Raw genomic sequence first — 27,822 nt, 5'->3', positions numbered from 1 at the left:
TCCTCTTTTCTTACCTTCTTCTTCTTCATTTATTCCCCTTCTCATCCATGTTCTTTTACGTTCTATTTTACTTAATTGCATACTTTCATTCATTGCATTTCAATTGTGTGCATATTTTTATTTTTCCATTGGTGTTACATTTTCTTATTCAACTGTTGCATCTTTTCTTGCATTATTCTAGTGCTTCATGACTTGTTTTATTCTGATTGGGTATTATTATTCATAAGTCAATGCTAAATTTTATAATACTGGTATTCCTTTTGCATTGATATGCATTTATACTATCTTGCATTACCCACACTCACTCCCCTTGTTGCAACTTTTGCACTGGTATGCCATGTGCTTCTATTATTTTCTCACTTGCATGTTGTAGCTACCATGTAATTGAGATCCCCATTATTTGGCATTAACCCACCCATACTTTATTTATTTTCTTCTCTTTATTCCTAGGTTACTTTTCTTCTTTTTTCTATTCTTTCAGGATGGCCACCAGAGGAAGGGAAACGGAAAACCTTTACATGGACAACAAACAAGTTCCATCTGCACAATCTTTGGAGAAAAGCATCAGTATAGCAACCCGTCCACTTGCACATCTCAGCATGCACCGAGGACAGTGCAATCTTTAAGTGTGGGGAGGTCGATACCGATCTCCGTGGGTTAATTATTCTCTTCCCAATACCAATGTCTTATTTTCTTTATTAGTTCATTGTTGCATTTACATGTTTGATTGCATATTTTCTTGATTTTGTGCATATTTTACCATTGCTTGGTCAAAGTAATGAGTTTTCTTTCAAGACTTTATAGTATTTTACTAATTTAAATTAAAATTTTTGTGTTACATGTTTGAAGAAATTTTAATTTGGAACATGGTTTTAGAGCTCGAACACACAAAACCAGTGAGATTTTGAGCCTACTTGATTGGTTGCATCTTATCAACTAATATTTTTTTGTGTGTGTGTTTTTCTCTCTAAAATTGTGATCTTTTTCTTGCTTGATTCTATATTTCCATTGTTTAATATATGCATATACTTATATGATTGAGGCCTTGTTTCACTCAGCTTACATACCCATATGGCCTTACCCTTTCATTATCCTTTGCAAACCAATTTGAGCTTATTTTATCCCATTTGTTCCTTATTTTACCACATCACTAACTCTAAGAGGAAAACAATAATGTCCCTAATTTGAATCCTTGGTTAGCTTAGACTAGTGAGAGTGCTTATGAATTAAGTGTGGGGAAAGTGGGTTTGGAAATGTTTGGTTTGGGAATTGAGTATGTTAGACTTTCTGTGAAAATGTGAAAAATGTTGAAAACATGTTTATGCATTCAATACCTTAATCATATGCATTGGGAAAAACAAAAGAAAAGAAAAAAATAATACAAGAAAATAAAAAAAGAAAAGAAAAATAATAATAATACAAGAAAATCAAGGAAAAAGAAAAGAAAAAGAGCAAATAAATAAAAAGGGGACAAAATGCCCCAAGTTAAATTAATAATATCAATGCATATGAGTTGTACTTAAATTGGGGATGCATGAATATGTGGTAAACATAGTTAATGGGCAGTTAGATCTTGCATTGTAATTACATGGATTGTCTTAAGTTAGGTGGGAAGTTTAGGTTAATTAAGGATTCAGATTTTAGTCCACTTGACCAAATACAATCCTACCTTGACCCTAACCCCATTACAACCCTTAAAAGACCTCTTGATATGTGTATCTGTGCATTAATTTTTTGTTGATTGTTAGATGAAGAGCAAGTCTTAGAAAGCAAGGTTAGTAGAGAATTAAGAGAATCGAACCTTAAACACTTGAGCGATTAGAGTGTATACACTTCCAGTGAGGGTTCGATGCTCGATTCTTTGTTCCCGACTCTCATGAGCTACTTTCTTCTTGTAAGTTATTTGTACTTCATTTTATGATTTGAATTAGTGAAATCCAGTTCATGTCTGTTCTTGGAAGATTTATTTACCTTAACCAAGTAGGTAAAAGCATTTTTGCATATAGTTGCATTCATATAAATAGGTTACATTTCATACATCCTACGATTCCTCTTAACTCTTATAGTTTCTCTTAAGCTTAGCATGAGGACATGCTAATGTTTAAGTGTGGAGAGATTGATAAACCGCTATTTTACGGTTTATCTTGTGCTCAATTGAGTGGATTTTATCAATCTTTCATACACTTGTTCATACAAAATGCATGGCTTTACATTCTCCTTCCTGATTTTGTGCTATGATTGAAAACATGCTTCTTTGGCCTTATATTTGCTAATATTAATCCTCTCTTATTACCATTAGATGCCGTGATATGTGTGTTAAGTGATTACAGGGATTATAGGGCAGGAATGGCTTAGAAGATGGAAAGAAAGCATGCAAAAGTGGAAGGAATACAAGAAACTGAAGAAACTGCTAAAGCTATCCAGCTTGGCCTCTTGGTATAAAACACACTTGATTCTTTTGGTTTGTACCAACACAGAGGTGATTGGAACTTTCGTCTATATAATGCTTCATAAGGAGCCATCCCTATGCTCACATAATAACTATTATTATAGGCAAACTCTACTGATGGCATATATCTATCCCAACTTCTGGGTTGATACAACACGCACGTTCTCAACATATCCTCTAAGGTCTGAATTTTTCTTTCTGATTGTCCATTCATTTGTGGATGATAAGCAGTACTCAAACAAAATCATGTATCGAATGCCTTCTGAAAGGCTCCCCAAAACCTTGAAGTGAAATGGTGATCATGAGGAGAGGAGTTTTGCATGGTCTAAAATTAGAATAAATTCTCGTTGCAAGTATAGCTTCTAAACCAACAAAAGTCCTTTATTACAAAAGTTTTGGTTGTCACAAGTAACAAACCTTTTAAAATTGATAACCGAGTATTCAAACCTCGGGTCGTCTTCTCAAGGAATTGCAGGGAGGTATATTCTTATTATTGGTTATGGGTTTTGTAAATTGGGGTTTTGAAAGTAGGGAACAAGTAAATTAAAGGACAAATAAAATAAATAATTAACTATAAAATAACTCTTGGCAAGATATGAAAATTCGGAAGTCCTATCCTAGTTACTCCTATAAGAATGGAAGTTAATCCCACTCAGTTAACCTTTGCGTAAGCAAGGGAAAGTCAAGTGAACTAATTGGTTAGATTTCCCAAGTCCTAGCCAAATCCTAAGGAAAGACTAGAGTTAGTGGAATTCCAGTTAATTAGCCGACATAACAATCAATCATGAATAGTTGATAACGAAAGAGCTTCCAGTTAATCAATTTAAAGCCAATAATACAAAAAGCTAAATTAAAATCATAAATATCTGGAATACCTCAAATAACATTCATTCAAAGCAGTCAAATCTAACATGGAAAATATTCATAAGCTAATTGGGCAACATAAATCAAACATAAATAAAAGCTTTAAAGTATCTCAAAGTAGAAGAGAAATATAAAGTAAAAGAAATATTGAACCTGATGAAGAGTTGAAATCCTAAATCCTTTAAGAGGAATCCCAATCCTAAAACCTAAGAGAGAGGAGAGAACCTCTCTCTCTAAAAACTACATCTAAAACTAAAAAAAGTGTATTATGAAAAGCATAATATGAATGGATGCATTCCCCCACTTTATAGCCTCTAATCTGTGCTTTCTGGGCCAAAAACTGGGTCAGAAACAACCCATAAATCACTAATTTCGAAATCTGGTACGTATAGGTCGCGGGAAAGTGACGCGGAGGCGTCATCCACGCGTTTGCGTGGAATGAGATTCGCAGATGCAATGCGAATGCATCATTCACGCGTTCGCGTCACTTAACTTCGGAAAAGCTATTGCAAATTATATATCGTTGCGAAGCCCCGAATGTTAGCTTTCCAATGCAACTAAAACCACGTCATTTGGATCTCTGTAGCTCAAGTTATGACCGTTTGAGTGCGAAGAGGTCAGACTAGACAGCTTAGCAGTTTCTTCAACTTCTTGTATTCCTTCCACTTTTGCATGCTTCCTTTCCATCCTCTGAGCCATTCATGCCCTGTAATCCCTGAAATCACTTAACACACATATCACGGCATCTAATGGTAACAAGAGAGGATTAATATTAGCAAATATAAGGCCAAAGAAGCATGTTTTCAATCATATCACAAAATCAGGAAGGAGAATGTAAACCCATGCATTTAGTATGAATAAGTGTATGACTCAATTAAGCACAAGATAAACCATAAAATAGTGGTTTATCAACCTTCCTACACTTAAAAATTAGCATGTCCTCATATTAAGCTCATGAGAAGCTATAAAGGAGTGAAGAGGAATGATAGAGAGTATGCAATTGGTGGACGAAATTGTGATCAATTCTCTTTAAGTTGTTTGTCTTTGTATGAAAGCTTTATTATGGCACTGGTTGAATTCACAACTCCGTTCAACTAACCAGCAAGTGTACTGGGTCGTCCAAGTAATAAACCTTACGTGAGTAAGGGTCGATCCCACAGAGATTGTTGGCATGAAGCAAGCTATGGTCACCTTGTAAATCTCAGTCAGGCAGATTAAATTGGTTTATGGATTTCGAAAATAAAGATAAAAGAATAGATTAAATAAAAGGATAGAAGACTTATGCAGATTCATTGGTGGGAATTTCAGATAAGTGAATGGAGATGCTGCATGGCTCAAGGACGCCTGCTCTCCTACTGCTTCTACTCAATCCTTCTTACTCCTTTCCATGGCAAGCTTTGTATAGGGGTTCACCATCAACTGTGGCTACTTTCAATCCTCTCGGGAAAATGATCCTATGCGGTTGTCAGTCGCACGGCTAATCGTCTGGAGGCATCACCCATGGCTGATGGCTACATCCCATCCTCGCAGTGAAAACTAATGCTCACGCACTCTGTCACAGTACGGCTAATCACTGGTTGGTTCCCGCTCCTACTGGAATAGAATCCATTGATTCTTTTGCGTCTGTCACTAACGCCCAGCAGGTTGTAAGTTTGAAGCACGTCACAGTCATTCATTACCGGAATCCTACTCGGAATACCACAGACAAGGTTAGACTTTCCGGATTCCCAGGATCCTACTCGGAATACCACAGACAAGGTGAGACTTTTCGGATCCTCATAAATGCCGCCATCTATCTAGCTTATACCACGAAGATTCTGTTGGGGAATCTAAGAGATACGCATTCAAGCTCTGTTGCATGTAGAACGGAAGTGGTTGTCAATCACACGCGTTCATACGTGAGAATGATAATGAGGGTTACTTATCATCACATTCATCATGTTCTTGGGTACGAATGAATATCTTGGAATAAGAATAAGAGAGATTTGAATAAAAGATAATAGAATTGCATTAATACTTGAGGTACAGCAGAGCTCCACACCCTTAATCTATGGTGTGCAGAAACTCCACCGTTGAAAATACATAAGCAAAAGAGGTTCAGGCATGGCCGAATGGCCAGCCCCCCTAACGTGATCAATGATCTCTTAGGATGAAGAATAAAACAAAACTGAGACCAAAGATGTCTAATACAATAGATAAATGTCCTATATATACTAGACTAGCTACTAGGGTTTACATGAGTAAGTATTTGATGCATAAATCCACTTCCGGGGCCCACTTGGTGTATGCTTGGGCTGAGCTTAATCAATCCACGAGCTGAGGCTTTTCTTGGAGTTGAACTCCGAGTTATGACGTGTTTTGGGCGTTCAACTCCGGATCATGACGTTTTTCTGGCGTTTAACTCCAGACAGCAGCATGAACTTGGCGTTCAACGCCAAGTTACGTCGTCAATCTTCGAATAAAGTATGGACTATTATATATTGCTGGAAAGCCCTGGATGTCTACTTTCCAACGCCGTTGAGAGCGCGCCCATTGGAGTTCTGTAGCTCCAGAAAATCCATTTTGAGTGCAGGGAGGTCAGATTCCAACAGCATCAGCAGTCCTTTTGTCAGCCTTCTTCAGAGTTTTGCTCAAATCCCTCAATTTCAGTCAGAATTTACCTGAAATCACAGAAAAACACACAAACTCATAGTAAAGTCCAGAAATGTGAATTTAACATAAAAACTAATGAAAACATCCCTAAAAGTAGCTTAAACTTACTAAAAACTATATGAAAACAATGCCAAAAAGCGTATAAATTATCCGCTCATCACAACACCAAACTTAAATTGTTGCTTGTCCCCAAGCAACTGAAAATCAAATAGGATAAAAAGAAGAGAATATACTATAAATTCCAGAATATCAATGAATATTAATTTAATTAGATGAACGGGACTTGTAGCTTTTTGCTTCTGAACAATTTTGGCATCTCACTTTTTCCTTTGTAGTTCAGAGTGATTGGCGTCTCTGGGAACTTAGAATTTCAGATAGTGTTATTGACTTTCCTAGTTAAGCATGTTGATTCTTGAACACAGCTACTTTTATGAGTCTTGGCCGTGGCCCTAAGCACTTTGTTTTCCAGTATTACCACCGGATACACAAATGCCACAGACACATAACTGGGTGAACCTTTTCAGATTGTGACTCAGCTTTGCTAGAGTCCCCAGTTAGTGGTGTCCAGAGCTCTTAAGCACACTCTTTTGCCTTGGATCACGACTTTAACCACTTAGTCTCAAGCTTTTCACTTGGACCTTCATAACACAAGCACATGGTTAGGGACAGCTTGATTTAGCCGCTTAGGCCTGGATTTTATTTCCTTGGGCCCTCCTATCCATTGATGCTCAAAGCCTTGGATCCTTTTTACCCTTGCCTTTTGGTTTTAAGGGCTATTGGCTTTTTCTACTGCTCCTTCTTTTTCTTTCTATTATTTTTTTTTTCGCTATATTTTTTTTTTCGCAAGCTTCCTTTTTCACTGCTTTTTCTTGCTTCAAGAATCAATTTCATGATTTTTCAGATCATCAATAACATTTCTCTTTGTTCATCATTCTTTCAAGAGCCAACAATTTTAACACTCATAAACAACAATATCAAAAGACATATGCACTGTTCAATCATTCATTCAGAAAACAAAAATTATTGCCACCACATCAATATAATTAAATTAAATTCAATAATAAATTCGAAATTCATGTACTTCTTGTTCTTTTGAATTAAAACATTTTTCATTAAAGAGAAGTGAAGGATTAATGGATTTTAATCATAGCTTTAAGGCATGGTTACATACTAATGATCATGAAATAAAGACACAAAACATAGATAAACACAATATTAAAAACCGAAAACAGAAAGAAATAAAGAACAAGGAATGAATCCACCTGAGTGAGGGTGGCGCCTTCTTGAAGGTCCAATGGTGCTTTTTGAGCTCCTCTATGTCTCTTCCTTTGTTTCTGTTGAATGATTCCTAATAATTTTGGTGTTTCTGCCCTTAGTTGCTTCCAATATTTGTGTGGAAGACAACTTATCCCCTGAGGTATCTCAGAGATCTCTTGATTTGCAGCCACATGTTATACCACTGAGCTATGACGGCTTATATTTTCCATCTCCCAAGACTCAGAGGTGGAAGCTTTTGTCTTCCCTTTGAGGTTTCTCTGGCCTTAGGTGCCATTAATGGTAATGGAAAAGCAAAAAAGCTATGCTTTTACCACACCAAACTTAAAATATTGCTCGCCCTCGAGCAAGAAAAGAAAGAAGAGAAGAAGAAGAAGAAGATGGAGGTGAGTGAGGGGAGATGGATTCGGCTATATGGGTGGGAGTGGGTGGGAAAGAGAAGTTGAATTGTAAAGGTAGGTGGGGTGTATGGGGGAGAGTGGATAGATGTAGGTGGTGAATGAAAAACAGAAGGGATGACCATGAATGGAGTGAGAGAGGGCGAGGTAGGTGGGGATCCTGTGAGGTCCACAGATCCTGAGGTGTCAAGGAATTCCATCCCTACACCAAATAGGCATGTAAAATGCCTTGGCACACCATTCTGGCGTTTAAACGCCCATTGGTGCACATTCTGGGCGTTCAACGCCCATGTAAAGCATGTTTCTGGCGTTGAACGCCAGTTTGATGCTTGTTACTGGCGTTCAGTGCCAGTTTTTCCTCTCTGGGCACATTCCTGGCGTTCAGCGCCAGAATGTTGCTTGTTTCTGGCGTTCAGCGCCAGAATGGTGCTCTGTTCTGGCGTTGAACGCCGGCCAGATGCACCTTACTGGCGTTAAACGCCAGCCCGTGCGTCCTCCAGGGTGAAAAATTTTTTTCTCCTGTTTTTGACTCTGTTTTTAATTTTTTTGATTTTTTCGTGACTCCTCATGATCATGTACCTAATTAAACACAAAAATAACACTAAAACAAAATAAAATAAAATTAGATAAATAAAATTGGGTTGCCTCCCAACAAGCGCTTCTTTAATGTCAATAGCTTGACAGTGGCTCTCATGGAGCCACAAGGTGATCAGGTCAATGTTGTATAGTTGCCAACACCAAACTTAGAGTTTGGATATGGGGTCTTAACACCAAACTTAGAGTTTGGTTGTGGCCTCACAACACCAAACTTAGAGTTTGACTGTGTGGGCTCTTCTTGACCTTGAGCTGAGAGAAGCTCTTCATGCTTACTCTCTTTTGTCACAGAGGGATGGCCATGTGCCTTAAACACAAGGTAGTCCCCATTCAATTGAAGGACTAACTCTCCTCTATTGACATCTATCACAGCTTCTGCTGTGGCTAGGAAAGGTCTTCCTAGGATGATGCATTCATCATCTTCCTTCCTAGTGTCTAGGATTATGAAATCAGCAGGGATGTAAAGGCCTTCAACCTTTACTAAAACGTCCTCTACCATTCCATAAGTTTGTCTCAAAGACTTATCTGCCAATTGTAATGAGAACAAGGCAGGTTGTACCTCAATGATCCCCAGCTTCTCCATTACAGAGAGTGGCATAAGATTTATCCCTGACCCCAGATCACATAGAGCTTTTTCAAAGCTCATGGTGCCTATGGTACAAGGTATTAGGAACTTTCCAGGATCTTGTCTCTTTTGAGGTAGAGTTTTCTAAATCCAAGTATCCAGTTCATGAATGAGCAAGGGAGGTTCACTTTCCCAAGTCTCATTACCAAACAACTTGGCATTCAGCTTCATGATAGCTCCTAAGTATTGAGCAACTTGCTCTCCAGTCACATCTTCATCCTCTTCAGAGGAAGAATAGTCTTCAGAGCTCATGAATGGCAGAAGGAGATTTAAGGGAATCTCTATGGTCTCTGTATGAGCCTCAGATTCCTCAGGATCCTTAATAGGAAACTCCTTCTTGCTTGAAGGACATCCCAGGAGGTCTTCCTCACTAGGATTTTCGTCCTCCTCCTCCACTATGCATTCGGCCACTTTGATTAAATCAATGGCCTTGCACTCTCCTTTTGGATTTTCTTCTGTATTGCTTGGGAGAGTACTGGGAGGCGTTTCAATGACTTTCTTACTCAGCTGGCCCACTTGTGCCTCCAAGTTTCTGATGGAGGATCTTGTTTCATTCATGAAACTGAAAGTGGCCTTTGACAGATCAGAGACTATATTGGCTAAATTAGAAGTGTTTTGTTCAGAATTCTCTGTCTGTTGCTGAGAAGATGATGGATATGGCTTACTATTACTCAGCCTGTTGCGTCCACCATTGTTAAAGCCTTGTTGAGGCTTTTGTTGATCCTTCCAGGAGAAATTTGGATGATTTCTCCATGATGGGTTATAAGTGTTTCCATAAGGTTCACCCATGTAATTAACCTCTGCCATGGCAGGGTTCTCAGGATCATAAGCTTCTTCAGAAGCTGCCTCTCTAGTACTGTTGGATGCATGTTGCAATCCATTCAGATTTTGAGAGATTATGTTGACCTGTTGAGTCAACATTTTGTTCTGAGCCAATATGGCATTCAGAGCATCAATTTCAAGAACTCCTTTCTTCTGAGGTACCCCATTATTCACGGAATTCCTCTCAGAGGTGTACATAAACTGGTTGTTTGCAACCATGTCAATGAGTTCTTGAGCCTCTTCAGGCGTTTTCTTCAGGTGAATAGATCCACCTGCAGAATGGTCCAATGACATTTTCAAAAATTCAGAGAGACCATAATAGAATATATCTAATAAGGTCCATTCTGAAAACATGTCAGATGGACATCTTTTGGTCAGCTGCTTGTATCTTTCCCAAGCTTCATAGAGGGATTCACCATCTTTTTATTTGAAGGTTTGAACATCCACTCTCAGCTTGCTCAGCTTTTGAGGAAGAAAGAATTTATCTAAGAAGGCAGTAACCAGCTTATCCCAGGAGTCCAGGCTATCCTTAGGTTGTGAATCCAACCATATTCTAGCTCTGTCTCTTACAGCAAAAGGGAAAAGCATGAGTCTGTAGACTTCAGGATTAACTCTATTCGTCTTTACAGTCTCACAGATCTGCAAGAACTCAGTTAGGAACTGATAAGGATCTTCAGATGGAAGTCCATAAAACTTGCAGTTTTGTTGCATTAAAGCAACTAGTTGAGGCTTAAGCTCAAAGTTATTGGCTCCAATGGCAGGAATAGAGATGCTTCTTCCATCAAACTTGGATGTTGGCTTTGTGAAGTCACCAAGCATTCTCCTTGCATTATTATTATTATTATTTTCAGCTGCCATCTCCTTCTCTTGTTCGAAAATTTCTGAAAGGTTATTTCTGGATTGTTGTATTTTAGCTTCTCTTAATTTTCTCTTCAGAGTCCTTTCAGGTTCTGGATCAACTTCAACAAGAGTGCCCTTTTCCCTGTTCCTGCTCATATGAAAGAGAAGAAAACAAGAAAAGAAAAAGGAATCCTCTATGTCACAGTATAGAGATTCCCTTATGTTAGTAGAAGAAGAAAGGGGTATAAGGAAGAAGAAGGATGGATTCGGATTTTTGGATGAGGAGAGATGAAGAGAAGTGTTAGTAAGTAAATAATTAAATAGAAGAAGAGAAGAGAGGGAGAAAAATTCGAAAATTAGAGAGGGAAAAGTACTTAGGTGGTTTTGAAAAAGATAAGAAACAAACAAAGAGTTAGTTAGTTGATTGAAAAAGATTTGAAATCAAAATTTAAAAAGATAAGAAGATAAGAAGTTAGATAAGATATTTTGAAATCAAATTTTGAAAAAGATAAAATTTTTGAAAAAGATAAGATAAAAGATAAAAAGATATATTTGAAAAAGATATTTTGAAAAAGATTTAATTTTAAAATTGACTTAACTAACAAGAAACTACAAGATAAGATTCTAGAACTTAAAGATTGAACCTTTCTTAACAAGAAAGTAACAAACTTCAAATTTTTGAACCAATCACATTAATTGTTAGCTAATTTTCAAAAATTTGATATAAAGATAAGAAAAAGATTTTGAAAAGATAAGATTTTTAAAATTGAAATTTTGACTTGACTTGTAAGAAACAACTAATTTTAAAAATTTTTGACCAAGTCAACCCAAAATTTCGAAAATTTGGAGGAAAATAAGGAAAAGATATTTTTTTGATTTTTTTTTGAATTTTTAATTATGAAAGAGAAAAACAACAAAAATATTCAATGCATGAAATTTTTAGATCAAAACAATGAATGCATGCAAGAATGCTATGAATGTCAAGATGAACACCAAGAACACTTTGAAGATCATGATGAACATCAAGAACATTATTTTGAAAAATTTTTGATACAAAGAAAACATGCAAGACACCAAACTTAGAAATTTTTAATGCATGGAAAATATGAATGCAAAAATGCACATGAAAAACAACAAACAACACTAAACAAGAATTCATCAAGATCAAACAAGAAGACTTGTCAAGAACAACTTGAAGATCATGAAGAACACTATGAATGCATGGGATTTTCAAAAAAATGCAAGAAAAATTTTAAAAGCATGCAATTGACACCAAACTTAAAAATTAACACAAGACTTAAACAAGAAACACAAAATATTTTTGATTTTTATGATTTTCTAATTTTTTTGTATTTTTATTTAATTTTTTCGAAAATAAAGTTTGTAAAAACGAAAAATAAAAGAAAAATTTTTGAAAAAGATTTTTTGAAAAGAAAATTACCTAATCTGAGCAACAAGATGAACCGTCAGTTGTCCATACTCGAACAATCCCCGGCAACGGCGCCAAAAACTTGGTGGACGAAATTGTGATCAATTCTCTTTAAGTTGTTTGTCTTTGTATGAAAGCTTTATTATGGCACTGGTTGAATTCACAACTCCGTTCAACTAACCAGCAAGTGTACTGGGTCGTCCAAGTAATAAACCTTACGTGAGTAAGGGTCGATCCCACAGAGATTGTTGGCATGAAGCAAGCTATGGTCACCTTGTAAATCTCAGTCAGGCAGATTAAATTGGTTTATGGATTTCGAAAATAAAGATAAAAGAATAGATTAAATAAAAGGATAGAAGACTTATGCAGATTCATTGGTGGGAATTTCAGATAAGTGAATGGAGATGCTGCATGGCTCAAGGACGCCTGCTCTCCTACTGCTTCTACTCAATCCTTCTTACTCCTTTCCATGGCAAGCTTTGTATAGGGGTTCACCATCAACTGTGGCTACTTTCAATCCTCTCGGGAAAATGATCCTATGCGGTTGTCAGTCGCACGGCTAATCGTCTGGAGGCATCACCCATGGCTGATGGCTACATCCCATCCTCGCAGTGAAAACTAATGCTCACGCACTCTGTCACAGTACGGCTAATCACCGGTTGGTTCCCGCTCCTACTGGAATAGAATCCATTGATTCTTTTGCGTCTGTCACTAACGCCCAGCAGGTTGCAAGTTTGAAGCACGTCACAGTCATTCATTACCGGAATCCTACTCGGAATACCACAGACAAGGTTAGACTTTCCGGATTCCCAGGATCCTACTCGGAATACCACAGACAAGGTGAGACTTTCCGGATCCTCATAAATGCCGCCATCTATCTAGCTTATACCACGAAGATTCTGTTGGGGAATCTAAGAGATACGCATTCAAGCTCTGTTGCATGTAGAACGGAAGTGGTTGTCAATCACACGCGTTCATAAGTGAGAATGATAATGAGGGTTACTTATCATCACATTCATCATGTTCTTGGGTACGAATGAATATCTTGGAATAAGAATAAGAGAGATTTGAATAAAAGATAATAGAATTGCATTAATACTTGAGGTACAGCAGAGCTCCACACCCTTAATCTATGGTGTGCAGAAACTCCACCGTTGAAAATACATAAGCAAAAGAGGTTCAGGCATGGCCGAATGGCCAGCCCCCCTAACGTGATCAATGATCTCTTAGGATGAAGAATAAAACAAAACTGAGACCAAAGATGTCTAATACAATAGATAAATGTCCTATATATACTAGACTAGCTACTAGGGTTTACATGAGTAAGTATTTGATGCATAAATCCACTTCCGGGGCCCACTTGGTGTATGCTTGGGCTGAGCTTAATCAATCCACGAGCTGAGGCTTTTCTTGGAGTTGAACTCCGAGTTATGACGTGTTTTGGGCGTTCAACTCCGGATCATGACGTTTTTCTGGCGTTTAACTCCAGACAGCAGCATGAACTTGGCGTTCAACGCCAAGTTACGTCGTCAATCTTCGAATAAAGTATGGACTATTATATATTGCTGGAAAGCCCTGGATGTCTACTTTCCAACGCCGTTGAGAGCACGCCAATTGGAGTTCTGTAGCTCCAGAAAATCCATTTTGAGTGCAGGGAGGTCAGATTCCAACAGCATCAGCAGTCCTTTTGTCAGCCTTCTTCAGAGTTTTGCTCAAATCCCTCAATTTCAGTCAGAATTTACCTGAAATCACAGAAAAACACACAAACTCATAGTAAAGTCCAGAAATGTGAATTTAACATAAAAACTAATGAAAACATCCCTAAAAGTAGCTTAAACTTACTAAAAACTATATGAAAACAATGCCAAAAAGCGTATAAATTATCCGCTCATCAGCAATGCAACCTATCTATGTGAATGCAACTACATGCAAAATGTTTCTACCTACTTGGTTAAAAGTGAATAAGTTCTTCAAGACAAATATGAATCAAATTCCATTAATTCAAATTATACAATAAAAAGCAAGTAAACTTGTAAGAAGATAGCTAATGAAAGCAGGGAACATAGAATCAAGCATTGAACCCTTACCGGTAGTGTATATCACTCTAGTCTCTCAGGTGTATAGGGTTATTCACTCTACTCTTCTCTAATCATGCTTTCTAAACTTTGTTCTTCATCTAACCAATCAACAAATATTTAATGTACTAATGCAAACATCATGAGGTCTTTTCAAGGTTGTAATGGGGCTAAGGTAAGGGTGAGGGTATATGTATGGCTAAGTGAGCTATAAATTGAATCTTTGAATAACCTGGGCTATCACCTAACATACATACATTCTATATAACTTCTAAAATCATGCCTAGCTACCCATAATTCCCACTTTTGTATCACATACTCATGTATCAACTTTTCTTTTAATTTGTGTCACATATGCATTGATCTTTTATTAACTTAACATTGGGGTAATTTTGTCCCCTTATTTATTTATTTATATTATATATATATATATAATTTTTTTTGAGACATAAAAACTAAAATAACATATCAATGCATATGAAATTTTTAATTTTCTGTTTTACATGAGTAGATACCCAAATTTCCCAATATTCAGAATTAGAAATATGATACATTCTCTTATTAACCCATGTTCCCACAGTTTCTCCACACTTAGTTGATGCACAACCTCTATCTTAAGCTAACCAAAGATTCAATTGGGATATTTAATTTGTTTTTCTGCTTAAGGCTAGTGATGTGGTTATAAAACAGAAGGGGATTAAAAGCTCAAAGTGGCTAACAAGGGTGACATAAAAGGGTAGGCTTTATTTGGGATAAGTGAGTTAATAATCAAATATGGCCTCAATCATATGCAAGCATGTAAATACACTAAATAATGGACATATAGAATGGAACAAAGCAAAGATTGCAATCATAGAGAAGAAAACACACAAGAATAAAAATTTATGGTTAAATAATATAACCATGTAAATAAACTCAAATCTCACAGGTTGTGTGTTCTTTGGCTCAAAAACCATGTTCCAAATACAACTTCAAACAAATTTAACACATAGAAAATTTTAATTTTTAATTTAAATTAGTGAAATATTATAAAATAAAGTATTGAAAAGAAATTTATTACTTCAACCAAGTGGTGGTAAAATATGCACAAAATCTAACTATAATGCAATCAAACATGCAAATGCAAGAACTAACTACAGAGAAGTTTAAATATTGGTGTTGAGTCAGAAAATAACTAACCCATGGAGATCTGTATCGACCTCCCCACACTTAAAGATTGCACAGTCTCGGTGCATGCTGAGATGTGCAGGTGGATGGGGTTGTGGTTCCTCAACTGGTGCTCTTTTTTTGTTCCTTTCCTTGCCGGTGGTTTGGGAGTAGCTTTCTCTCTATCCTTCTTGGTGGCCATCCTGAAAAAGGGAGAAAGGAAAGAGACATGTAATTCAAATAGCTAGAACTGGGAGGAGGAAGATTTAAGTGATAATCAATGCCAAGGTAAGGGATAATGTCTTAAATACATGGTCGCGACTACATGCAATTAGGACATCAATGGAAATATAGCAAGGCATATTAAATCAATTAGATACAAGATGTGTAAAAGCATGCAGGCAAAGGCATGAGAAGCATAGGTCAAGCATCAATTGTTAAAATAAGCTGGATTAAAAAGCACTTGTATGATGACAATTGTGAATGATAATCTCAAATACAGGTGGATTACAAGTATTGTGAGTTAAAAGAGGAATGAAAGTAATAAATCCAAATATATATGAGAGCCAAATTTAAAATATCAATTGTCAAACCAATCCTTATGATATCCACAAGCTCAGTTATAATAAAGTAAAATCCAAATAAAGCTCCAACACCAACATAAAAATGCATGAAAATAAAAAAAAAGAAAGAAAGAAGAAAGAAGAAAGAGGGAAGAAGGAGGAAGGGGAAGAAAAAGATAAGATATTTTGGCAGATTAAGATAAGTTGTGCGTCGCTTGTGACGCGGACGCGTGAGTGACGCGTTCACGCTGGTAGCACGTAAGTGAGGTGATGCGGGAGCGTCGGTCACACAGACACATGACATGGTTTGTGCTCGTGGCGCGAGGGCAGCCTCGCGCTCGCACAACTCTCTGTTCGAAAATCATATTGCCACTTTTGAGGGTGACGCGGTCGCGTGGTTGGCGCGATCGCGTGGATGGCTAAATTATGAAAACGGCGCAAACGTGTGGGGCACGCGTACGCGTGGTAGGGCTTGTGCTTGTACTGATCAAGGAATCTCCACTAGTGTTTGGAATTCCAGTAGCCTCCGGGATCCCAAACTAGGCGCAGAAGGCCTTCAAGTAAGCTGAAGCAAGTGACAAGGCCCCAAGAGTATTGATTTCTAGATTGAATTCCAGGGTCCCAAACCTTGCTTTTGCACCCATCTTCTTGTTGATCATTAGTGTTCCAACCGGGTGGCAGGCAATTTGAATTCTCACTAAAGCGGCCAAACAAATTCCTAGACCCATTCAGTTGAGCTTTACACCAACCTTTGCGCTTAAATTTTGAGCACACAACCATGTTGAACCTTGCAGGATAAATCTTACCACTGACCATCTTCTTCTTACTCTTAATGCCACAAAGAGCTCTAAGTTGGCCATCCATCTCCAGTAGCCCGTATTCAAGTGGAATTAGAAAGCTAAGGGATATGAATTTTACCCACTTGAATGTTGTGAAAGATGATGGCAACTTCGGGGGAGGTGTTTTTAATGAACGTGCAAGCTCCACTCCCTTGTGCTCCTCTTCGACATCTGCCACCTCTTTGTAATCTTCAATATCAACCTCTTCCTTTTGGTGAATTTCTTCCAATTTAATCTCTTCTTCATTGTTCACCAAGGGTATGGGATGTTGTGCTTCTTCATCTTTAATTTCCATGTCAAGTCCAATAGGAGAGGATTCAAATGTAGATAAGAATTAATTAATGATTGAATCCATCTTTTGATCGTCTCCTTCAAGGTCTTCAACTATGATATGCTTTGGAGGTTGTACACCCTCCTCAACATCAGCTTCAAACGTCTTTAAAAGATGCTCTATAACTTGACTTTCCCATGGAGGTTCAGCATCTCCTAAGTCTTCAACCACTGCCTCCTCTTCTTCTTTAATAATTCCGGCTTTCTCCACTTGTTCCAATACCAAATCGTGCTGCTCACTATCCACCGGAGTGCCCAATTTCTCCTTCCTGCTATGTTCTTCAGTAGATTTTCCACATGAAGCCATGGGGGTTCTTTGAATGTCCGAACGTCGAAAAGGTAATCGATTTCTTGCTTGATCCAGGTATTTAAGTATGAAATCGTATTCATCCTTGATGATTTCCTGTTCAACCATTTCTTCACCTTCAAGTACAAAATCTTCCTTGATGGCTTCTTTTCTATGATAACTCCCTTCAACTACTCCTTTATCTGCGAAGGTCTCTACTACCTTTACCTTTAGTGCCTCCTCTAGCTCCTTATGAAGTATGGATTCGTGAAGATGATCCTTTCTCTCTTGTTCCATGTCAATAGTATCATCGGGATCATGTTGCTCTTGGGTTGATGGATGTGGGTGCTCTTCCATGGGTGGTGGTGATGGGATGGGTGGATCATTATGTGGTTGAGATGGAAGTGCAGTGAAGCTTGAGGGTTGAATATTGGGTGTAGAGGGTTGGCCTATGCGGGATATAAGTGCTTGAAGAGTAGAGGTAAGACTAGTGATAGAGGCAAGTTTGCTTTTCATGGAGGTTTGGGGTGGATAGAAGGGTTCATTTGTTGGGAGAAAAGATTCATAACACGGAAGTGGTTCCTTTTGATAAGGATATGGAGACGGTATATATTGAGGTGGTGGTTCTGGGTATGGTTCATATGGTGGTTGGTGTGGTGAATAAGCATTGGGGTCATATGGAGGTGAATGGAGGAAAGGGGCTTGTGAGTGTGGTGGTTCAAAGTTATGTTATGAGGATGGTCTCTGAGCATATGGTGGGGCTTGTTGGTAGCTACTAGGCGGTCCACCATATCTATCAGCTTGGTATGCATTGTAGGATGGTCTTTGTCTGTGATATCTTGGAAGGTGTTGTTTCCCAAAGGGGTGATCAGATCCTTGTGGCTCCATCCATCTTTGATTTCTTAGACCTTGATGCATAGTCCTGTTATAGCTTCCTTTCCTTGCAACAAAATTAGAACCAAACTCAAAGCGAGAGGGGTGAGAATTCATAGTAACTATCAGAAATAAGAGGGAAGAGAAGGAACAAATAAACAAGTAAAAGAAAAATATTTACAATAACTAATAATAAGGCACACGTTTGCAATTCCCCGGCAACGACGCCATTTTGGAGAGAGGAGTTTTGCGTGGTCTAGAATTAGAATAAATTCCCGTTGCAAGTATAGCTTCTAAACCAACAAAAGTCCTTTCTTACAAAAGTTTTGGTTGTCACAAGTAACAAACCCTTTTAAAATTGATAACCGAGTATTCAAACCTCGGGTCGTCTTCTCAAGGAATTGCAGGGAGGTATGTTCTTATTATTGGTTATGGGTTTTGTAAATTGGGGTTTTGAAAGTGGGGAACAAGTAAATTAAAGGACAAATAAAATAAATAATTAACTATAAAATAACTCTTGGCAAGATATGAAAATTTGAAAGTCCTATCCTAGTTACTCCTATAAGAATGGAAGTTAATCCCACTTAGTTAACCTTTGCGTAAGCAAGGGAAAGTCAAGTGAACTAATTAGTTAGATTTTCCAAGTCCTAGCCAAATCCTAGGGAAAGACTAGAGTTAGTGGAATTCCAGTTAATTAGCCGACATAACAATCAATCATGAATAGTTGATAACGAAAGAGCTTCCAGTTAATCAATTTAAAGCCAATAATACAAAAAGCTAAATTAAAATCATAAATATCTGGAATACCTCAAATAACATTCATTCAAAGCAGTCAAATCTAACATGGAAAATATTCATAAGCCAATTGGGCAACATAAATCAAACATAAATAAAAGCTTTAAAGTATCTCAAAGTAGAAGAGAAATATAAAGTAAAAGAAATATTGAACCTGATGAAGAGTTGAAATCGTAAATCCTTTAAGAGGAATCCTAATCCTAAAACCTAAGAGAGAGGAGAGAACCTCTCTCTCTAAAAACTACATCTAAAACTAAAAAAAAGTGTATTATGAAAAGCATAATATGAATGGATGCATTCCCCCACTTTATAGCCTCTAATCTGTGCTTTCTGGGCCAAAAACTGGGTCAGAAACAACCCAGAAATCGCTAATTTCGAAATCTGGTATGTACAAATCGCGGGAAAGTGACACGGAGGCGTCATCCACGCGTTTGCGTGGAATGAGATTCGCAGATGCAACGCGGACGCATCATCCACGCGTTCGCGTCACTTAACTTCGAAAAAGCTATTGCAAATTATATATTGTTGCGAAGCCCCAGATGTTAGCTTTCCAACGCAACTAGAACCGCGTCATTTGGATCTTTGTAGCTCAAGTTATGACCTTTTGAGTGCAAAGAGGTCAGACTGGACAGCTTAGCAGTTTCTTCAACTTGTATTCCTTCCACTTTTGCATGCTTCCTTTCCATCCTCTGAGCCATTCATGCCCTGTAATCCCTGAAATCACTTAACACACATATCACGGCATCTAATGGTAACAAGAGAGGATTAATATAGCAAATATAGGGCTAAAGAAGCATGTTTTCAATCATAGCACAAAATTAGGAAGGAGAATGTAAACCCATGCATTTAGTATGAATAAGTATATGAAAGATCGATAAATCCACTCAATTAAGCACAAGATAAACCATAAAATAGTGGTTTATCAGATCACGATCTGATACAATTGTAGTTGGCACACCATGTAATCGCACAATCTCCTTAATATATACCCTTGCCAACTCATCTAGAGAATAAGTCATCCGAACAGGTAGAAAATGAGCAAATTTAGTCAACTGATCCACAATCACCCAAATCGCATAAAATCCAACTCGTGTCCTTGGTAAACCGATTACAAAAGCTATAGTGATAACTTTCCATTTTCGTTGTGGAACCTCTAAAGGTTGTAACAAGCCAAACAGCTTTTGATGTTCAATTTTCACCTTTTGACACGTTAGACACTTAGCCACATACGCCACCACGTTACTCTTCATTCTTGGCCAACAAAATATCCTCTTCAAGTCGTGATACATCTTAGTAATTCCTGGATGAATTAAAAATCCACTCTTATGAACTTCAGACAATATTTTATTCTGGAAGCTTCCCACACTTGGTATACAAATTCTCTCCTTGCACCTCCAAATCCCTTCTTAATTCTTCTTAACCTCTTCATGTTTTTCTTGTCCCATAGTCTTTAGCATTTTCTGTAACTCTTTACTCTCTTGTGCTTTTTGAATCTAAGTCTTAAAATCACTTGTGATTTTCAACTGTTTCAAACTCATACCTTCGGCCACATCCTCCTCTCCTAACCTCAAGCTCGCAAACTTGCTTAGCAACTCCTATTCCTTGAGTATCATCCACGCTACACTCAAAGACTTCCTACTTGTGGTTGGAAAAGACCCTAAACTTTACCCTGTACAGATAATGCCTCCAAATTTTCAAAGCAAACACCACAACCGCTAACTCCAAGTCATGCGTCAAATAATTCGCCTCATGCGATCTCAGTTGCCATGAGGTATAAGCCACCACGTTTCGATGTTACATCAACATGCAACCTAAGCCCTTTAATGACGCATCGCAATAAACTTCAAATGGTTCATTCGGCTCAGGTATAATAAGTACTGATGCAAAGGTTAACCTTTCTTTCAAGGTCTAAAAACTCTCTTCACACTCCGGCGTCTACATAAAAGGTACTTCTTTACGTGTCAACTTCGTTATCAGTAGAGTAATATGTGAGAATCCCTTGATGAACCTCCTATAGTATCTGGCCAAGCCTAAGAAAATTTTGATCTCAGTTACGATCATCGGCCTCTTTCACTCTGCCACTGCCTCAATCTTAGACGGATCCACTGCAATCCCATCCTTACTCACCACATGACCTAATAACTTCACTTTTCTCTTCCAAAACTCGCACTTCAAAAGCTTCGCATACAATTTCCTCTCTTTCAATATTTGCAACACAACTCTCAAGTGCTCTTCATGCTCTTCTTCAGTTTTAGAATACACTAGTATGTCGTCTATGAATACCGCCATAAATTTATCCAAAAAGGGTCGGAACACCTTGTTCATGTAATTCATGAATACAGCAGGGGCATTCATTAGACCAAAGGACATCATCGTGTACTCATAGTGACCATAGCGAGTTCAAAGCGCAGTCTTAGAAATGTTAGTTTCTTTCACCCTAATTTGATGGTAACCCGACCTTAGGTCGATCTTTGAAAACACGCCAACTCTTTATAATAATAAAGAGTGCATACAAGTATCTCACTCAATAGAATAATGTACAAGATCAAGTTCGAAAAATCATACGGCAGTGGCAGGGTCCACAAAGAATGAAAATGTTCATTTGACAAACAACACATACAAAATTATTCACAGCCAACAAAAGGGGTAGAATTCTTGGAACAGTACCTTATTGTCATCGTTGTAAAAACACATAGGAAAGTTAACTACATGTGTTGCGAGACTGTGGAGTAGCATCTAGAATCTGAACAAAATTGATTCATTCCTTAAAACTTCAAAAAATTTTCAGAGATTCCTTTGATCTCTGGATTTGATGGTGTCTTTTATCTGATCCAGGCACCCAAAATCCAAAAAATTGGCAAAATCTGTTCATCACAACTTGTTATTGGTGGTTGTGAAAATGGAGGAATCAGAAAATATTTAGTCACCCTAAAAAAAGAGACCCTCAGAACTAGTAAAATTTATAAAAAATTATGTGCAGAATATCGAAGAAGTACTACAAAATAGAAGAGGAACATTGCTAACTTACAATTGGAGAGTTCAGGTGAATATTGCCTGATGGCCGCCTCCTCCAAGGTGGATAAAAGTAAACTCAGATAAGACGTCTGTGGAAAATGAAAAAGCAGCAGGTTGCGGTGTGTGTAAAGACAAATCAGGAAGATGGGTCACCGAATTCATGATGAATATTGAAAAATGTACTACTTTTTTAATTGGGTTGTGGGGAGCTCTTCAAGGTCTTAGAATTTGCTTGGGCATTGAGATTTAGAAGAGTAATTCTAGAAGTAGATTTTTATGTTTAAAAAAAGAGTCGCAATTGAAATTACTCACACTTACAGAGGAAGAATAGAGCAACTGATTAAATGTCCAAGGAAAATCTTAAAAAACTAACTTAACTAATTTAGGGTACAACTTTATAGATCAAACCCACAAAAGAACTAGCTTAAAGGTAGGAGTTCGCAAGTTTTTAGCCCTATTATTCACAACAAAAACAAAAATAAAATAAAATAAAAATTTACTTTGTGTTGAGAACTTTTATTCCATCGCCAGCCTCGCGCACTCTCTCCCTCTCGCAGAAAACATCACACACAACGGCTATCAGCATCAGGGTCTCTCACCTCTGTGCCTCACTCAGCGCCACCGTACGGTCGCCGCCTCGTTTCCGGGCCTCTCGCCGGCTCCTCTGCCTCCTCTGTGCGCCGCCAGCCTCTGCTCGCCTGTGCTTCCTCCGCGCCCCTCGCCTCCGTCTGTATCGTCCCGGCCGTCTTGGCTCCGCCGTGGATCGCCTTCTCCGCCTCCACCTTCTCTTCCGTGAGCCCGTGACTTTGGTTCTGCTTCTGCCGTGTAGAGGCGAGTTTTTTATTTTTTAATTTTTTTTAGTTATTCTATATTAATTTTTAATACTTGATTGTTTCTGTTTTAATGTAGGTTTAGAATAGGTACATTGATGCTAATTATATTTGTCTTGACTCTAGAGTGACACTTGAAAGCAATTTGAGTTACTGAGCATTGGTTTATCCCATGGGATTGGCTCAATTTGTTGTGGTTGGCTCTCTTTTGATGCTAGTTTTGTGACTAAGGAATCATTGAACTATTTATTTTGTTGCACTTACTAATAGGTTCTGTGAATCTGACAACTATGCACCCAACACAAGAATTCAAATGTGTAGATATGACCTATGAGTATGCATACTGGAGAAAGAGAAAAGAAATTTTGTGAGGAAAAACATTAAAGTGGAATAACAACGTCGTTGAAAAACAGAAAATGGCTGCATCAGTGTCTCTGCTTCGAAAACTGAGGAGCCTCCCTCTGTGTGCATGGTTTGGGAGCAGGAGAAGGAGCTTGCGTTCTGATGCGGCATTGGAAGCCATAGCCAAAGCTTCAGAAGACAAAGTTCCCAACTTGGTTGTCTACAACTACCCTACCTTCTCTGGAGCATTTTCTGCCCTCTTTGCTCACCTCTTCCACATTCGCCACAACCTCCCTGCCCTCATTTTGCCCTTCTCTTCGGTTCCCTTTCTTTCTCTCAGGTTCTCTGTCTTCTTCTGTTCTCTAATTTCCTTTCTTTTGTTGATGGAGGTGCTCTGTTTCCTTTTCTGGTGGAGCTTTTTGAGGTCTTAGGGAAGTTCTAACAATTAAGTGCTTACCTGATTTGGTGTTTGAAGCTTCTGCAATGTTGCAAAGTTATTGTTTTGAATGTTGGTTCCCTCATAACTTGCATTGGATATTGTATGATAGGGTTGAAGATTTGTGCATTGAAGGCCTTGAGACCTGCTACCTGCTTGATTTTATTCCACCAAAAGAATTTATTTTCGAACTCTCCAAGCAATCAAAATGCAAGTAGGTTAACATTCAAGTTCTTTTATTTTATTACCAATTGATTGTTTTTTAACCCATCCTATTTTCTGTTTTCATGCTGGTGCTAATGTGCTATGCATCGTTTCATTTTTCATGTGCATATTAATTTACTCGGTTTTGTCTATCTAGGATTATTGGGTTTGATCACCGGAAATCGGTGCTTCGTAATATTCCCTCTGCTGATGATCTTGCTGAGAACATTATGATTCATGTTAACAATGAGAAGAGTAGCTCCAGTACTGTTTATGAATACTTTTCGAGAAAAAGTGCGGACATGAATTCTGATGTAAGTAGGGATTTATATTATTTAATATGCTTTATTTCTGAAACATTTAACATACCAGTGGTTGAGAACCTGAAATATACGGATGATTGAATTTCATTAAGGGTGTGGTTCCAAATTTAGTGGAGTCGAAAGACAGGGAGCGTGTGGAGATGATTCTCAGCTATATTGAGGATGGAGATCTTCGCCGATATACCTTGCCTAACATTAAGGCCTTTAACATTGGACTGAATGAATGGCGGGAAAAGCTTAACTGCATTTCCAATCCGAACATGTATAAGCAGGTATTGCTGATCATAGTTTAAGTTCGTGCTGTGTTTATTCTTATTGCTACTAAATAAAAGTTTAGAAATTTACCAAGATTCATATGAAAAAGTGGATTAAAGACAAATGGATATGAATCCATAGCATTTCTTGCATCTCAGGAGTCTATACTTTTACTTGAACTAAGTCAAAGAGTGTAAGTTCAAAATCTGTTTCAATAGAAATTGTAGCAAAACAGCTTCAGGCGGTTATAAGGATACATTGCACTAATTTGGTGTGTGCTGTGTTATCTGTTTGTTTGTTTCTCTTACATAGTGATGCACTAGTACTTAAAACTCCAGGCCTTGGAACCATCTTTCTTTACAGTTCTCTATGCAAATTGTTGTAAATATATCCACCTTTCTTGTGTTTGCTGAATATTGTGTTCTTTGAAATATGTACATTGCAGTTGCTGGAGTTAAGTGCTGAAGGTCTAATCGCTAAAGGAAATGCACATGTTTCATCTCGCCAGGATGCTGCAAGTAAACTGCTGCAAAAGGTGTTTAGGGTTCGGTTGGGAAGAGGATTTTATGGAGAGTGCCTGGTATACTTTAGTACATAATTCTTTCTTTTCCATTGTGGTTCATCTTTAATTTGTCAGTTCTCCTTCCTATGTTGTTGAAACTATTAGAGAGATTCAAAAGTGGCAGCATATTTTTAATGCTCACTGCAGTTTATTTTAATGCTCACCATAAAAAATAAAAAATAAAAAAAATCTTGCTACCTGTGATTTTGTGATTGAAATTCTTCTTGTTGTTTTAGGGTGTTCGGGCAGATGGGAACTCCAACCTAAGTGATGAAATTGGAAGACTCCTTAGTTTGAAAAGTGCTGCTGCTGGTTTGAGGTGAGAAAATTTATTTAGAAGAAAGTTGCGTTGAGTTTATGTTTAATTTTTTTTCTTATTATTATTATCTTGTTAGAAGAATGCTATTCCCCGAGGTCAGCCAACAGCAGGAATGCTTGCCAGTGCTTTTTAACTGTACCAAAGATTTATTGGATTGTTTATTCTGATAAATTTTATGTATAATGTATCACCAATACAGACCCATAGGAGCTGTGATATTCATGCAACGGAATAATCTCAAAATGTGCTTGCGTAGCATGGATAGGGTCACTGATACCTCTGAAGTTGCAAGGGTATGCCCTACTTTGTTTTATATTTCTTTTCTTGCAACATTGTGTAATGCTTTGATATGCATTAATGAATTTTCTACACTTTGAACTTAAGGCCTATGGTGGAGGTGGTTCCCCAAGTTCAAGTTCCTTCATAATAAGGATGGATGAGTACAACCAATGGATTTGAGTGAATTGATCCTGAGCATTCCGGTTTGAATATCTAACCTAGGATTTACATAAATATATATAATAAAGCATCTACTTCTATTACCACACAAAGTTTCTCTTCCGGTTTATTTGATTAAGTTGCTTGTTGCCTCTACAGGTTGAGATCAACAGTGACAGTTGATGGCTGGTTTATTTACTTGATGTAATTTTGAGATCGTCTGGCACGATTAATGAGATCCGTTCACAAGACAGACGATGCTTTGACAGCGGACCTTTTGAAGATGATAGTAGTGCTATTGTGACAGATCCTTAGACTATCTTGATAATGATGCAAGACACACGAGACTTGGAGAAGAAGGTGGAGCAGAGCAAGAAGGAATACTTGATCTTGGGAGTGGACAAGTCCACTGATCAGGTTGACTTGAAGGGCAGAGATATTAAAGAAGTTTAACATTCAGATTGCAAAGAGGTGAAATCTTTGTTACTCTTCTAAAATTCATGGTGCATATAAATGTGACTGGTCTAAGTTCCCAGAGGCGTTAACTGTGGATACCGCGTTATGAATGGTAGAGGATTTCAACCTGTAACCTGCGGTGTCAGTCACACATGCGGGGCATATACTTTTGGAAGATTGTCTTCTTCCACTTTTTCAGTTTTGCATGCGTATCAGTTTTGTTTCCATAACTTATCGATTTCAATATATGACGATGACCATGTGTAAGTCAAAACTTTGTTTCCCTTTATTTTATTTTATCTTACATATATTTAGTTTATTAAAACCTTTACTCCTTTAGCTTTCTTTTTGTGCAATATGTAATGTATTATCTTTTAAATGCCACTTTCGCTATACTATTCGTAGTGTTTCATTTTTTTTTTTTTTTTGAATAAGAGAGCTCAACACAATACAATGGAGCAACAGACAAACAAATTGCAGTCATGATCATAAAAGAAAATAAAGACAAAGGTAACTAAATTACCTCTGATGTTATCTCCGACATTGCCATCAACAACAAAAGGGGTCCATACTGCTCCACTCTCTATAACTGGTCACCGATCTTTGGAACACCTCTTCTGGACCACCTTTGGAATTAAAAATCCGCATGTTCCTCTCTAGCCAAACATTCCAGATAACCGCAAAGAAGCAAATCATGTCTCGCTCCTCCTTTCTATTTACAACGCCTGTCCAACTCTCAAAATGTTCTTTCAATGACCCCGGAATAGACCACGCTTTCCCAAAATCAGAAAGCCATTGACACCACACCTGCCAAGTAAACTGACAACCCAAAAACAAGTGGTGAATATGTTCAATATCTCTTTTAAATAACATACATAAGTTATCTCCATGACTAATTATTCCAAGTCTAAGTAGTCTTTCTTTAGTATTTACTCTTCCTATCAAGACAAACCAAATAAATAACTTCACTCGTGGTGGCACCAAACCTTTCCATATTGTTCTGGTGAAGTTATAACTGGTAATATCTTCCAGGAGAGTATCTGACTGCATCACCTACACAAAAGATTTAGTTGAAAAAGTTCCATCCTTGTCAAACTTCCAATTAACTCTATCTTGCTTATTATATGCTAGTTTAACAGGCCTTAAAGACTCGTGCAAATTATCCACTAATTCTAACTCCACTGATATAATTTTCGCCTCTACTGGAAGTTCCAAATCCACTCTAACCCATCCGAAAACTCGCAATCCCCTATAACAGATTCTTTCTGGTTTGAAACAGAGAAAAGTCTCGGAAATTTCATCTTGGGTGAACCACCTTGTAACCAAACATCTTCCCAGAATCGTGTCCTCCTACCATCACCCACCTCCATAGTCAACCCAGCAATTATCTTGTCTCTTACATTGTTATCCTTGAGCTGCATCTGACATATATCCTTCCATGGTCCCCCTCTAATAGGTAGTGTCTGAGCTGATAACATCACATTGGGATTCAAATTATAGCAGGAGCATACAACTTTCTTCCATAAAGGACATTCCTCCTTTGAAAAGCGCCACCACCACTTGAAGAGTAGAGCAGATTTTCTAATCACTGCATCACGACCCCCAAGTCACCCTCCTTTTTAGGGGCCTGAACCACTTCCCACTTAACTAGTGCTATACCATTCCTATCTTCCTCCTTGCTCCATAAGAATCTTCTCTGTAGCGATATCAACTTTTTTGCCACAGCCCTCGGCATCTTGTATAGGCTCAGGTAGTACACTGGCAAACTATTCAACACAGACTTTATA

The 27,822-nt window shown here is 37.9% G+C and overlaps 1 protein-coding gene across 1 annotated transcript; it reads left to right on the top strand.

The window, feature by feature from the left end:
* Positions 1–22,066: 22,066 nt before the first annotated feature.
* Positions 22,067–26,360, top strand: LOC112801545 (uncharacterized). The gene is made up of 10 exons (XM_025844344.2): positions 22,067–22,701; positions 22,971–23,382; positions 23,591–23,692; positions 23,840–23,996; positions 24,098–24,277; positions 24,706–24,840; positions 25,059–25,141; positions 25,341–25,434; positions 25,526–25,623; positions 25,739–26,360. The coding sequence occupies exons 2-9, from the start codon at positions 23,117–23,119 to the stop codon at positions 25,598–25,600; spliced, it is 1,092 nt and encodes a 363-aa protein (XP_025700129.1). The 5' UTR covers positions 22,067–22,701; positions 22,971–23,116; the 3' UTR covers positions 25,601–25,623; positions 25,739–26,360.
* Positions 26,361–27,822: the final 1,462 nt, after the last annotated feature.

The sequence above is a fragment of the Arachis hypogaea genome, chromosome 5, assembly GCF_003086295.3.
Source record: "Arachis hypogaea cultivar Tifrunner chromosome 5, arahy.Tifrunner.gnm2.J5K5, whole genome shotgun sequence".
Lineage (NCBI taxonomy): Eukaryota > Viridiplantae > Streptophyta > Magnoliopsida > Fabales > Fabaceae > Arachis > Arachis hypogaea.
Note: the sequence above shows the minus strand (reverse complement) of the source record. Positions and strands in the feature narration are given on the sequence as shown.

Excerpts from the sequence above, each read along its gene's own strand:
- LOC112801545 (XM_025844344.2), top strand. The coding sequence starts at position 23,117 with ATGGCTGCATCAGTGTCTCTGCTTCGAAAACTGAGGAGCCTCCCTCTG. Across the intron at positions 23,997-24,097 it reads GTGCGGACATGAATTCTGAT|GGTGTGGTTCCAAATTTAGT; the intron begins GTAAGTAGGGAT and ends AATTTCATTAAG. Across the intron at positions 24,278-24,705 it reads ATCCGAACATGTATAAGCAG|TTGCTGGAGTTAAGTGCTGA; the intron begins GTATTGCTGATC and ends TGTACATTGCAG.